The 14539-nt window shown below is 42.3% G+C and overlaps 1 protein-coding gene across 1 annotated transcript in view; it reads right to left on the reverse strand.

Moving 5' to 3' along the window:
- Positions 1 to 2072: 2072 nt before the first annotated feature.
- IMPG1 (interphotoreceptor matrix proteoglycan 1) overlaps positions 2073 to 14539 on the reverse strand; it is a 124550-nt gene continuing 112083 nt past the window's right edge. Inside the window, exons 14-16 of the mRNA XM_026507043.4 lie at positions 9321 to 9516; positions 3592 to 3664; positions 2073 to 2258 (exon numbers count right to left, since the gene is read on the reverse strand). Of these exons, the coding sequence (XP_026362828.3) occupies positions 2181 to 2258; positions 3592 to 3664; positions 9321 to 9516 (347 nt within the window). The 3' untranslated portion in view covers positions 2073 to 2180. The remainder of the gene's footprint in view (positions 2259 to 3591; positions 3665 to 9320; positions 9517 to 14539) is intronic.

Here is a 14539-nt window from a genome sequence, read left to right on the forward strand (position 1 = left end):
AGGGAACAAGCAGGACCGTGTGTGACCTGCGACTACTCACACTGACTAGATTAGAGAAAACCCAAACCTTGGCTACCTTTCCCTAGGCCCTTACCAGTCTGTTCACAAGATGACACAGGATGTAAAAACTAGGGATCCAAAGAAGAGGCCTTCTTGCTGAGACTTTGAATGTAGATAGTTTCTATAGGCTACTTCATGCCCCTCATCTGGAACCTACCATGATGCAGGTGGCTCAACAGCTCTTCTCTAAGCTGGTTGGAAAGACCAATCCAAAATGTGGGTGATCCAGCCAGTGAGGGGCCCTTGCTTCACAGGGACACCTTTCTAACAGAGGATGGAGTGTTTACATACTTTTCCTTCCCCATCAGAGACAACATTCCCTGCTCTTGTTAGAGCACAACTGAAATGTGGAGGGTGGAGGGCACGTTAGGAGGAGGTGATCATTGTTAGATTTTCATTTCCTTTCTTTTTAATATTTTTAAATGATTTACTTATTTGAGAGAGAGAGCAGGAGTCGGGGGTAGGGGGGAAGAGGGACAAGCAGACTCCCCGATGAGCATGGAGCCTGTCCCAGGGCTGGATCCCAGGACCCTGAGATCATGACCTGAGATGAAGGCAGACGCTTAACCTACTGAGCCACCCAGGCGCCCCTCATTTTCTCTCTTGATGGAATTGTTTTCATGTGCTTTTGGTTGGCCTATCGTGCTTCTAACAAGCATGTTTTTCCTCTGGGTTCCAGGGATACGGAAGTGAGTAGGTACACCTCCTGCCACCATTCTTTGCTTGGTGGCTCTCCAGCAGCATACCATATCCCATATCACAGCTCCTGATCCCATATCACAGCTCCTGATCCCATATCACAGCTCCTGATCCCATATCACAGCTCCTCACTTTAGGGGAGGATTGGTGTGGGAATAGGGATGAATGCTATGCATTTCTGAGGCCAACAGGAGTGAATTTTCAGGGCTTGTAACCAGGCAGGGGGATAGATTGTGTCTATTACTAGGAAACATTTGTTTTTATTCTTGAAGTTTTACTGCTAAGATGTTGCTGTCAATGTTGAATATTTTGCAATCTTTTGGTAGCATGAAAATCATGCTTAAAATCATTTATCATAATCCATAAAGCAAACCCAGGGAATACCTAGTAAAACAGATCCATGTTATTATAAATCTATGAATATGGTATTTATATTTTATTGAAATTAAGGTTTTGCAGCAAATATATTAGTGAAACATTTGAAATAGATACAGAGAAATCATTTTTTCATTAAGTAGCACATTAAAAACTGGCTAAAATGGATTACCTTGATGCCAGTCTACCCATGCACACAGGAAAGTTAGTGTCCAGAAGTATTCAATGGAGTTACTAAATTATAGGAAGACAGTTCGTCTGTGGTGGAGAACAGGCATTGGTTATGCCACAAAGCATAACATTACTCCCCCCTCCCCCGCCCCCGCTTTAACATAGCTTTATGGGGTCACAAGAAGAGTTAGATTTCTCATGGTATGTATATGTGAACCCCACTTCCTTTTTCTTTGAAAGGAACAATTCAGAAGTTATTGGCAACAAAACTAATCTACTGTGTAAGCACTAATTTCTAGTAAAATTAGTGTGCCTAAGACTGAGGGTGTGTGTGTGTGTGTGTGTGTGTGTATGACAGACATTGAAGTATGGAGCAAATATGCCCCAGCAGTGTTTACATACTCGATACATCCATGATTCAGAGAGACCTACATCTCCTTGCATAAGTAGTCGTCTTTTATGAACATGGTGACACACGAAGAGCTTTGCTTCCTGATACACTGTTCAACCTCCCCGAAACAATCAGTCACTTGCCCCTGTATGTGATCTGTGAGCAGTATTTTAAGGGCAGCTGGAAGCAAACCTGTCTTGCTATCACTTTGACTATCAGTCAGGCGTGGCTGAAATGTGTTTTACTGATTGTGTTTTGGATTTCGATAATAAGCAGCTTATTCTGCAGAATGTACCGGTCATCAAGTACACGATTCTTCTCTGTTTGAAACATGGGTGTGTGTTGGTTCTCGATGTTGCCCCTATGCCTGGATTCTGGTGACCAGTGAACATGCCTGCCTATGTTTTCAGAATTTTAACACAGTGGATACAATTTACCTTGAGAAAGCAAACCATTTCTCTTGAGATCTGTACATTTTTAGTTTTTAATTTCCTTCCCAATCTCGATAGTTAAATTCTTCATCTTCTCCAGCCAGTAATTCAGAATCTCTTTTCTTGATTATCTGGAAGAGAAATCGTTTTAAGAGCTTAAGAAATGCCCCTTGAGGTCAAATCCATACTTCATTCCAGTGTCACTTCTGCTGGTGTTTGAAAGAACCTGCTTGCTATTTAGGATATCTTCTTTGAAGGGTTTCGGGATGCCCTCCAAAATATTCCTCACTTTATAATGTCGTAGGAATGTATTCCATGTCTTCTTAGACCCATTTAGACTCTCAGGCTGAGCCTGTCATACGTCAGTGGGGCAGACAAGACATGATTACTCCATGCTGCTGCTTCATTTGAAATGAGCTCCTCAATTCTACCTGGGACTTCAGGGTTTATTTGGTGTTTGCTTCATCCCCAACATTTTCTTAATATCAGATCTGGTGTTTCGTTGTCATTTTGTGGCTCAAGTCTCAACTTTTCCTGTCTTTCTAATTTCTTTTGTTTCAGGAAATCAAAATGGCTCACATTCTTCCCAGTGTGCACCCGGATACGTGAAATTATGATCAGCCGTTGGTGTGCTTGTCTCAGTATCCTTGACTGTCTGTTGATGGGGATAACTTGTTTCAAGTACAAGCTTAGAGGTGTTTGTTTCCACCCAATTCTATAGATTTCAGAGCGGGCACTGGCTGATTATCACTCACTTTTACCATCAAAGATGGTATAATTTTTTTGAAATTTTTTATTTTAGACTAAAAGTCCAAGATACTTTCTCAAAAGTTATTTTTTAAAAATCTCTATATTTAACCGGTTATAGATAAGTTATTTCCCTTTGTAAGACAGTTATTTTAGTAAAATAAGTTGGATGAATAATTTGAAAAAGATATCTAGGACACTGGAAGGAACATTCATCTGAGGATGAACTTTTAGGAATTTTTGAAGTTACTTCATTGTTCACAAATTATGTTTCCTCTATTTCTCTACATATTTTTGCTTTAGCTCATTGTTTGAAATCAAAAGAAGATATTTTATAAGAATATGCATAAAAATTATCCAGGAATATAAATTATTATGAAAATTGCAACCTGTTGCAATGCATTTGATAAATTGCACGTATATTTTTATAAGAAAAGGTGAATAAAAATACTTGGATCATTCCTGGGGTTTTTTTTTTTTTTCTCTATACATTTCAGTTAATGCCAGCCTTCTGTCTCTGTCTTCCTCACACCAAGGAATGCATCTCACCCTTCCCTCCCCCCCCCCCACCCTTGTAACACTAAATTAAAAAGCTTGGCAAATAAAGGAAAAGGGTTCGTACTTATCTTTATTTAAAACAGGAGTCAGACCTAGAAATGTTTTAAATTTTCTTTAAAATTCAGTAACCAAAACCAACACATGAAAGTGTTATTTTACCTTGTTATTTTGCTGATGTTGGAACTTTTTGACACTAGTTTTGTATGCTTGATTTTTAGAGTGACCTGACGACCTACAAAAGAAAGCAAAAACATGGTATCCTATTTCCCGGGCTTATCAACATTAATAGCGACCACAGTTTTCTACTATGTTAGCTTTAAAATTAATATGACGATGACAACGGGTGGCCTATTTTTGCAGGTGCTTTCCATTAGAGCTGGAAGAACGAGGCTGTCTGCATCCGCCCCTGAGTTCCGCCTTCGAGTTGCGCACTGTTTCTTAGGCAGTGGTGGCAGAAGGATTGAACAAAGCTCGTGGGAAAGATGAGTGATAACTTCATCTTGCGAAAAGCGGAGTTATTACTTTCTTGTCTTATTTTTAAAGTCAGGTTCTGAGTCGTGCTTGCTGAAAAACAACTGTGCAATGACATGTGTTCATACAGTTTAAAAATAAGTTATTTCAAAACATGATGTACATAATTCCAGACTTTTTAATATACATATCATAGAATTTCTGATTATAGTATATACACATTTTGCACCTTGCCTTTTCCCTCTTTACATTCTAAGATGGATATAATATTTGGGGAATACTTTCTGACATATGTTCCCTTATCTGTAAATGGTTTTCTTTCTCCCAACATTCTGTCCATTATAATTTCAGGGAAAGGCGGAAAGAGTATCACTCTAGGAAGAAGGAAGAGCCTCTCCAGGAGGTGTAGTTGAGGACAAGTTCCTTCCTTCTACCACCAGCTAAGGCAGAATTTCTGGTTCCTACTTACCTGTCTGGGTGACTTGGAGGCTCAGAGTGCTAAGGGATGGGTAGGTGCCTGCGGTCAGAGCTAAGAGATCACAGGTGAGGGAAATATGGGGATAGAAACTTTCCAAAGGACCTGGTGAGGCAAGAAGAGGCCTCCGCCCCCACTCCCCAGACATTTAGACACCACCTTGAAGAAAGGAAGGGAAGGGAAAGGATTTTGGGGCCTGATTGAATACTCCACGGGAACTGAGTTGCCTAAATTGATTGCTCCAACTATTAATCAGATGAAGTTTTAAAAAATTGGATTGGACTGTATTAAACTCTAACCCCTCCCTGTCTTGGCTCCCTCCCTGCCAACCCTTCCCCATCTAGTGGAGAAAGTGCTCATAAGGGGGTTAGAAACAGCTACTAGAGATAACACAATGGATCCCTCCCCTGTCTGAAGTGCAGCAACTGAGTAAATCTGGGATCTTGCTGTAGTTAAGACAAGTACTTCCTTATTAAAATCTCCTCATAGACATCACTTTGCATCAATATTTCCTTAATCTGGCTCTTGTATTTGGAAATAATTTTCATCATCATAAAAAACATCGCAGAGAGCACATTAGGCCTATTAAATTAAAGGACAAAGTGAAAATTTTTAGATCCGGGGAGGAAAAGCCATAAATAGATCTGGATTTGCCTTTTCTGTGTATGTATAATGATAATTGTGATTAATAAAAGTAAAACTCATTAAGCTAAGAAAGGGATCTTTGAAAATGAAAATTTTGTTTATTTTTGGGAGAATTTTTACCAAGTTCCTAATATAACTGAATACGTACATAGGACAATTAAAATTTAAGGAAATGAAAAATATATGGAGTATATTTGTGAGTATTGAATTGAGGAAAAGAATAGAGGGAAAAACAAAGGTGAAAACTGAATGATGACTTGGCAGTAGAATGGCCAAACAAACTGAAAACGGTCCTCGTGTTTCCGTGGACTCATCTCAGAAGGCGCCCGCCCTCAATATAGTTTCCCTACCTCTTCCTTCACTTTCAGGTAGAGCAACGAAAATGCCGCCGAGTTTACAATGCTCTAGAGAGTGCTGCTTTCAGTGCTGACACTTTAGTGTTGCTGGCTGATTTGCTTCTGAGTTTAGGTTTAACTGCCAGGTGGCTTGGGGGGCCGCCTGGGTGGCTCAGTCGGTTACATGTCTGTCTACAGCTCAGGTCATCCCAGGCTCAGCGGGGAAGCCTGCTTCTCCCTCTCCCTCTGCCTGCTGCCGCTCCCCCTGCTTGTGCTCCCTCCCTCCTCTGTCAAATAAATAAATAAAATCTTTAAAAAAAAATGTCAGGTAGGGACTCTCAGGTTTTTCCTTATGGGGCTGCCCTTTGTTGATAATCAACAAAGCAGTAATGCTAGCGACAGAGCAGGTTACCCTGAAGAGCATCTGGTTTATTCCTCACCTGAACCCATGAATGTATTCCTGTTATCCCCATTATATGGATGAGAAATGTGAGGCCTGAAGTTGCTTCAGGTCACAACTAGTTGGCATGGAGCTTGAGTTTTAACTTGGGTCTAACTCTAAAGCCTCTGGTCTTTTTTTTTTTTTTTTTTTTTAAGATTTTATTTATTCATTTGATAGACAGCCAGCAAGAGAGGGAACACAAGCAGGGGGAGTGGGAGAGGAAGACGCAGGCTCCCAGCGGAGGAGCCTGATGTGGGGCTCGATCCCAGGACCCTGGGATCACACCCTGAGCCGAAGGCAGACGCTTAACGAGTGAGCCACCCAGGCGCCCCTAAAGCCTCTGGTCTTAATCACCGTCTTCATCTATGGTTGATAAGGTCTTAAACTGTCATCTGATCCTCCCGTAAGTCAACCGTAGAGTCACATAAATGCTGGCATCTCTGAGGAACAGGAGTGGGTGGCAGGGATCCGGGGGGGCCCTCAGCACCACTGTGCTTCGGTTCTGAGGTGCTCATGGGGGCAGTGGGGTTTGTCCTCATGCCGAGATCAGGGTTTAACATTTAACATTGAGCAATTCTACTCATTTCCATGGTTAACTGGAATAGTGGCTGAGAGTGTCTGTCATTCCACATGTCTGCTGTGCTTTTCCCTACGTATTTGAGTGAACCATACAAAACTGCCAATATTCGGTGATTGGTTACCGATAAAATGGTAATGCCATATAGTTGAACCTCATAATCTTCTAAGTATACAGTTTTATTATTAAATTATTACCCAAACAGGATCTATTATTCTGCAATTTACTTCTCTCATTTAATAAAATGTCTATTTTTAGCTCCAGTAGAGCTATGTTCTTGCTTTTAACCGCCGTGCTCCGCGGTGACCACTATTTCTCCACAGACACGCTGTGCATTGCTTCACGATCAAAGCAGTGATGTTGTGAACATTTTTATGAACATATCTTAGTGCACAAATGCAACTATTCTTGTAGGAATAGTTGTCTTAAAAGAGTATTTGAATCAAATTTAAAATTTTATTGATACAAATATTTCTTGGAAAGAGGTTTTTTCTGATTTACTCGTCCAGGTGCAATGCTTGATCAGACCAGTTCTCCCTGACGTCACTCACACTGGATGGCATTAACATTTTTACCGAGCTCATGAGTAACATGATATCTCTTGATTGTTTTTGGATTTCCCTAATTATAGTGAGACCGAACGCATCTTTTCCTCTGTTCTCTTGGTCATCTGGATTTCTTCTGTGACTCGCACTTCTGTATTCTTGGCCCATTTTAATATTTGCATATTTGTCTTTTATTGTAGGAGCTCTGATGATTATGAACGTTCAACCTTTATGATATAAGATAGGCTATAAATATTTTTATTATTTACGTTAATATGTTAATTTTATTTATGTTAATTTTATTTATGGGGACTTTTTCCAGGTGGAAATCCTCTTCTTAATGTCATCTAGAATTGGGGTCTGAATTAGGGAAGGCTTTTTTAGCTCAGGATTACAGACGTGGTTTTAAAAATAGTTTTCCTCATACTTTCAAAGTTTTCATTTTAGGTTTCAATCTTTGTTACAGAATTGATTTGTGTACAGTAAAAAACTAACAATTTTTTTTCTAAATGGAAGGCCAATTGTATTCTAACCATTATTGACCAGTCCATACTTTTCCTACTGATTTAAAGTGCTTGTTAAAATACATTCTCTATAAGAGTCTATTTGGGGCTCATATATATTTGTTCTGTGTATTTATTGTCTACTTAGTGTTCTAAGTGTTATTTTAAGTATTGTTATCCTACAGAGCAACCTCTCCATCATTGTACTTTAAGAGTTTCTGTTGTACCTTTTTATTTCCAGAGGAAATTTAGAACCAGAATGTCAAATTCCATATAGAATCCTGTTGGGATTTTAATTGAGATTAACTTGGAAAAGATGACAGCATTATCATAATCCTCACTCGCTTGAATGGATACTCTTGTGCTTTATGTTCTTTGTAAAGATGCTTTATAAACATTTTCATATACCCTTTGCAGTAGCCCAATAGGTGGGTTTTATTAGTCTCATTATCCAATGAGGCAGTTGAGATTTTTAAGATGTAATCGGTCCAAGGTCACTTGATTAGTAAATTGCTAAGCCAAAATTTTTTTAAAGATTATTTATTTATTTATTTATTTATTTATTTATCGGGCTGAGCAGGGAGCCCGATGTGGGGCTCAATCCCAGGACCCTGGGATCATGACCTGAGCTGAAGGCAGACGCTTAACCGACTGAGCCACCCAGGCGCCCCTAAGCCAAAATTTTAATCACTATTTGTCTGATTCTAGAATATTGCTTCTTAACCATCACTGGGTTAAGTCGTTGTCTTTAAAGTGTTAATACTTTGAAGGAACATGTTTCATGAAGAGAAAGGCTGAATCTCTCTATCTTCTTGTTGATGGAGTAAGCAGATGGCCACGAGCTCCCTGGTGGGAAATTAGAGACTGTGGCCACTAGAATGAGTAGGAGGACCGTAAAAACAAACACAGGATGATCTACCGAAGATGTGGGTCTAAGGTGATGACCACTGAGAAGATGGTCAGGTGTGTGTGGTGGGAAACTCTGGACTGGGAAAGGCGAGACGGGCTCGGGAAGGAGCCCTCCACAGGCGGAGGGCTCAGTGTGGACTTGATCTGGGTGTCACAGGACTTGGAGAAGAGTTAGGAGCCTCTGTGTTCCCTGATCATTCATAGTACCACCTACACCCTAAAGTCTGGCTCGTGAAGGAAGGCCGATTATATCTCGCCTCCTTTTCCCTCTTCTTAAGAGCTTCTTCTAACCTTTCTGTTGAAAATAAAGGATTCATAAACATATCATGTCTATAGAATAGACCACTATGTAATCATTAAAAATGATGGTACAGAAAATATTTAGTGACATGGGGGAATGTTCTACTTAGAAAAAAGCTGAGTATGAAAGAAGAAGCCAGTCTGATTCCATTTTGCTTTAGGACATTCTATGGAAACATTCTGTGTAAACATGTGCATCAAAAGATAAGAACTGTTAATATGATGAATATCACATGATTTTTCTTTCTCATAAGTCTCTGTATTTTCCAAATTTCTCACGATGAAAGCTATATTTACAAATAGGGGAAAAACAAATATTACACACCCCTCAGCACCAATTAAGGTAGGAGACCATGTGGTATTTGGTCTTGAAGCCGACACAGGCTCTTTTTCCTTCCCTTATTAATGAAACACTGTTGAAAGGCCAGAGAAGTGGTCTCAAAGTGTGGTCCTTGGACCGGCAGCAGCAGCCTTACCTGGGCCCTACTCAGACCTACTGCATCAAAAAAGAGCTTAGCAGGGCCCGGCCATGTGTTTTAAGAAGTCCTCCTCTGGGAGATTTTGATGTTCATTGGAGACCGAGAACCAGGGGTTTAAAGGAACATATGCATTCATTGTAATGATAGGTTTCTCAAAAGCAAAAATAACAGATTGCTGGGTCTATAAAGTGACTGTGCTCGACCTACCTGCACGGAGCTCCCTTTCCCTGGATGACCTCACATTCCTCCGCGGGGCCACAGAGGCCTGGGTCCCTGTGGTGCTGGCGCCCCTGGCTCTCGGGCCCTGGTCTGCAGCGACACTCTGCTTCCTCGGTCTGCTCGTTTTTTACACACTCGGCAAATTCACCGCAGGCCAGGAGTTTGCAGGGATCTGCTTGATCGGCTGTAAGAGATGGGCAGATTTTAATGAATACGTGGATGCCCGAGCAGTGAAACTGGCCGCAGTCAAAGGCTAGAGACCAAAGATACTTGGCGTCACTCCATTTCGGAGTGGGCTGTACAGCAATGATAACAAACTGGAGTGAAACGTGAAATGCACATTTCTGTATCTTTGCGGTCACAGACACAGGTGATAACATATTTATTCTGAATATAATGATGTGCAAACGTGTTTGGGCATCAGAACCAACTAGAGGCCTTGTTACAACACAGGCTCCTGGCCCCATCCTCAGAGTGTCTGAGGCAGAGGGCTTGGGGTGGTGACTGAGAATCTGTATTTCTAGGGAGGTCTCAGGTGATGCTGTTGCATCTGGAGAGCACATTTTGGGAACCGCTGCATTAGAGAATTGTTTTGTTCGCCAGGCTTTTAAGGTAAGCATTTTCTGCAGAGATGAGTTGTGCAAGTATATATTTAAGATCAGGTGTACCTTATAAAGTAGTCAAGTAGTCATATATGTGGACGCTTTTGAGAACTCAGGACAATCTCCTCATTTAAAAAGTGTCTTTCTCTTAGACCCTTGCTGTTCCTCAGGCCCTAAGGTTAGAGATCTTTCCTTTGGATTAATCGTTTTTCCCCTATTAAAGTTCAAATAGAACTCTAGTCTCTGTTTTTGTTTGTTGTTGTTGTTGTTGTTTTGTGTTGATTGTTCTCTAATATTCTAAATTCTGTAGCATTGTCTCAAATTTTTTGTAAAGTGGATTATAAATCAAGAGAATCTCAGAATATTTAGCTCTAGGAGGCCTGTGGCCCCTGCCAGCTTTCCCGTTTTTTTTTTTTAACTTAAGATTTTATTTATTTGAGAGAGAGAGCACACCAGCACGAGCCGAGGTGAAGGGCAGAGAGAGAGGGAGAAGCAGACTCCCCGCTAAGCAGGGAACTAGACGCAGGGCTCGATCCCAGGATCCCGGGATCATGACCTGAGCCGAAGGCAGATGCTTAACCGACTGAGTCACCCAGGCGCCCCTTTCCCCTGTTGTTATAGGTGAGCACACTGAGTTCTCAGGCAGAGAGAGAATGGTCTGAGTCCCCACATGCTGATGGCAGAACCAGAACAGGCCTCTGGTCCTCAGACCATTGTTCTATCTGCCCTGGAAGGGATTCCTGTTGAATCACCGTGGTCATTTATCCTTCAGATCATTCCTTCAATAAGAACCTATTCTGTGCAAGGAGCTAGGGCACAGGTAGCCATGAATAAAGCTGCTCTCCCAAGAAACCTAGGGGAAGGTAAGAAATACAGACAGATATTCCTATATGAAAAGCCCAGTACCTTGTCTAGTATAAGAGCTCTAAAGATGAGCTCTAAATATAAGTTAGAGAAGAGGTCATTGTTTCATTTATTTGAAGCGAGGGCATTTGTACTGTAAAGACTATGAAAGGCATCCAACTGGACCCAGCAGCATGAGACACAGAGGTGGGAAAGCAACAGATATGAGAAGAGACAGCCCGGGAGGCTCACTTTAGAGGTAGCAGATACTCATGGACCGGAAGGAAGGGAACCAAGACTGGAAAGATAAGTTAAGGCCAAATCATGGTAGGTCTTGAAGGCCGTGCTAAGGAATTTGAACTCTATAGGCAAGGGAAAGCTGTGGAGGATTTCTGGGTGAGAAAGGTCTCATCAGAAGATATGTAAATAGCACTGTCAGAATAAGGATGATTTCAAGTGATCATCTGTTTCCGTATTTCCCAAGTGGGAACATTTGCAGAACTCTAATTCAGCAGGACTTAATAGGTTTTATACTAAGAAGAGATTGGTGGCTAAATAAGCTTCCCCCCCCCCAAATGCAGGGTGAAATAAACGTAACAGGTTTCTCTTTCCCTTGTTTCTCTTTCTCTCACTTCCCTCCAAACTTATCCCCTTCTCTTCTTACTTTTAAATTTCTTAGGGTCATTAATAAGCTAATGTCTATTGTGAATCTTCAAGTGGAGAACATAGTCAGCGGCTTTGCCAAGTTTGCTGCCCACAGAAGTTCTGCATAGGGACACTGGGGGACACGGCATGGGATGAGAATTCTAATGAACCCTTACTCACTGCCCCAATCCAGCGCCTCCTAGTGGTGACAGAAATGATAGGGAGGGAGATGAGCACCGCGAGACCCAGCGGCGGGGGGTGGGGGGCAAGAGTAGGGCCTGGAAAACCCGCCTTTGGGTCTCCCAGCAGGTAGACCTGCTAAAAGACTTCACGTGAGTTGTATTTCTCTGCAGCATTTACGGGCAAGCAGGCCTGACTAATGTGAACTGGCTTCCTCTGCTTGAAAGTTCCTAAAGCTGGCCATGTTACGGGATCCTTATCGCTGTTTAGAAAATGACTCAAATTTACCCCGACAACCCAGCCGATTCACAGCCAGGGCCTGGTTTAATAAATAACAGCTGTCAGCAACCCTACACTCAAGACTTGTAGTCTTGATAACGGAAGTCAGGGGGGAATAGTCGGAGCTCCACTTCCTTCTCTCTGCAGCAGAGAAATACATTAACTAGGAAAGCTGACGGAATGCACAGATTCCACCCCCCTAAAGAGTAACAGTACGTGTGTGATAACCAAATGAGTTTCCCATTAAAAAAAATATTAGTTTTACTGTCATTTCCTTCAGCCCAGCCAGGCGTAGTCTAGGCACCAGTAAAGCCGAACAGAACACAATAAGGCAACATTGGAGAAATAAATTTATCCACATGTGGGGGCCCTGGACCAGATATATTTGAAGAACAAAAGCACCTAGTTTATAGATAACATGCTTTCCCCATGTTATTTATTCAGGACGAGCTCGGTTTTTGTTTGCTGTGTGTTTGCTGGGTACACTTTCCTGGGTACTAAGTCAACATTCATTGTTTCAACAAATAACGACTTGGCCCTTCAAAATCTTCAGCACTAAGAATTTCAGACCAACTAATTGCTTTAGATTTTAATTTTATCCTTATATAAAGTTTTACATTTTAGATACAATGTTAGAACTGAAAAGTATCTTCGAAACTTCTCAGAAATTTGCTCACTTTGCAGATGAAGCTGAGACTCAGAAGTTGAGTTGCAAAACCCAAGGCTGTTTGGGCGGGGCCTGTGTGAGGGGCAGTGCCAGGGAAGGAAAGAGCCAGGAGGGGGAGCTGTGGGACCAGGCCTGAAAAGGCAGTTGCCGTTCATTAGAATCGTTCACAGAAGAGATCATATTTGGAAATTTAATTTGTGAAGCACTCCGTACTGCTTCCATTATTATACTTCAAAAACACTTTGCTAGGTGCGTTGATGGCCCTCTGCTTGCACACCGATCTTGGAGGGGCACCTACAACTTCGGGCTTCAGGCGAAGACTGAGAAATGATCATGAGGAGGGGGAGGCCCCTCGGAAGAAGAGACTGTGCAACGGATGAAAGTTTAGTCGAAACTTCTGAAGTGAAGCTTTCCCTATCCTGTTATCGTGTTCTTTCTTTGTCATATCCCAAAGACATTTCTCCTTAGAATGATGGACTCATTCACCAGTCACTCAAGGCCATATGACTATTTGCCTCCTCCTTCACACATCCCCAGGGCTTTGTACAAAACAAAATTTGCACAAAATCAGTCTGAACTTCCCCTCTTTGCTCTTGATTTGGTCCATACATTATGTAAACATTATGTAGCAACAACCTGCAATGCTCTGAACAGTCTGTAGCTTGGAAAGAGGGAAGACAAAGAGACTTGAGATCAATAGTTGCTTAGGAAGAGTACAGCTGAATGCCATCTTCTAGGAGAGTACTTTCAAGTCATAATCAAGTTGTGTGTGGATTTGACGAAGTGAAGTCCTCACGATTGGTACAGAGACTAGTTGGTCTAGAATTGCCTTAGCTTCCTGGATTTGCTTAAGCCCTTTTGAGCACATTATTTTTATGGCACGATAGAGAGGTTTCTTCATGAGCCTTACCACACCCACCAAACATCTACTATCGTTTCGGGTAGCCTCTGGGATTACAATAATTGCTTGCCGGCAAATGAATTAATCTTCTGTCCTTAACGTACTTAAGAAGCGCTTCTACGCAGCGAATATGACAATCTCAGTGTAGAGGCAGTCCAGGGCGCTTGGCCTTGGTGTGTCGAGCTGGGTCAGGAGCCGCTCATTTGCAGCCGGTGGGAAAGTTCCAGGTCCATCCTGGCACCAAGAGGTCCTGGCCTCGTCCTTAGCTTCCCATGTGGATTCTGGAGGTAGTCGAAGCATTAATGTCATTCCGGTTCAGGCCTTGCCCTGACGGAGCCTTAGGGATCCCGCTCCGGAACCTCCAGCTGCACCAGCAGCGCGATGACAGTTATTTGTAGGAACAGGGAGCTCGCATTTATTGAGGGCCATCTGGTGCTTGGCAGTGTGCTCGGCACTTCAAACATGTCTTCATTACTAGTCAACAACCACCTTCCAGAGTAGATATCACCGGCCTCCTTTTCATAAACGAGAAAACCGAAGTCCATTTTAGCTAGCGAGTACATACACCCCTAGATTAGCGTCCACGTGTCTGCTTACAACGCTCAGCTTTTGACATCATTCTAGCGGTTTTCCAATGTGGGGTGTCCAGGAGATCGCTTAGGGTGCAAGGGACCAACAAGGGATGGTGGGGTGGGGGAGGCACAAACATGCCAGCACCTTCACTCTTACCCGTTTACGTATCAGACTTCCACAAATGCTTTCCTTTGAACAAAGGCTCGCTTAACTAAACAAAAGCTCAAAACCACTGGCTGCCACAGCTCCTTCGTTAGGCAGAACGTTTGCTGACAGAAGTACAGTCTGACACGACAGCGACTCCCCGTTCGTTCTGTTGCTCCAATGCAGCTGCAATGCACACGGCTTGAAGAAAGTGAGCTGCTGTGTGGGGCTTGGAAATATGGGCATCATTCTGAGATGTCCAGCGTAGGCACATTTTATGTATCAGTTTCTCCCCTGATTTGCTTATATAATGTCTTTTATCTCTATGCCAAAGGTCCTGAAAAGTATTCCCAACTGGCTGACTGAGGAAGGA

The sequence above is a fragment of the Ursus arctos genome, unplaced genomic scaffold, assembly GCF_023065955.2.
Source record: "Ursus arctos isolate Adak ecotype North America unplaced genomic scaffold, UrsArc2.0 scaffold_29, whole genome shotgun sequence".
Lineage (NCBI taxonomy): Eukaryota > Metazoa > Chordata > Mammalia > Carnivora > Ursidae > Ursus > Ursus arctos.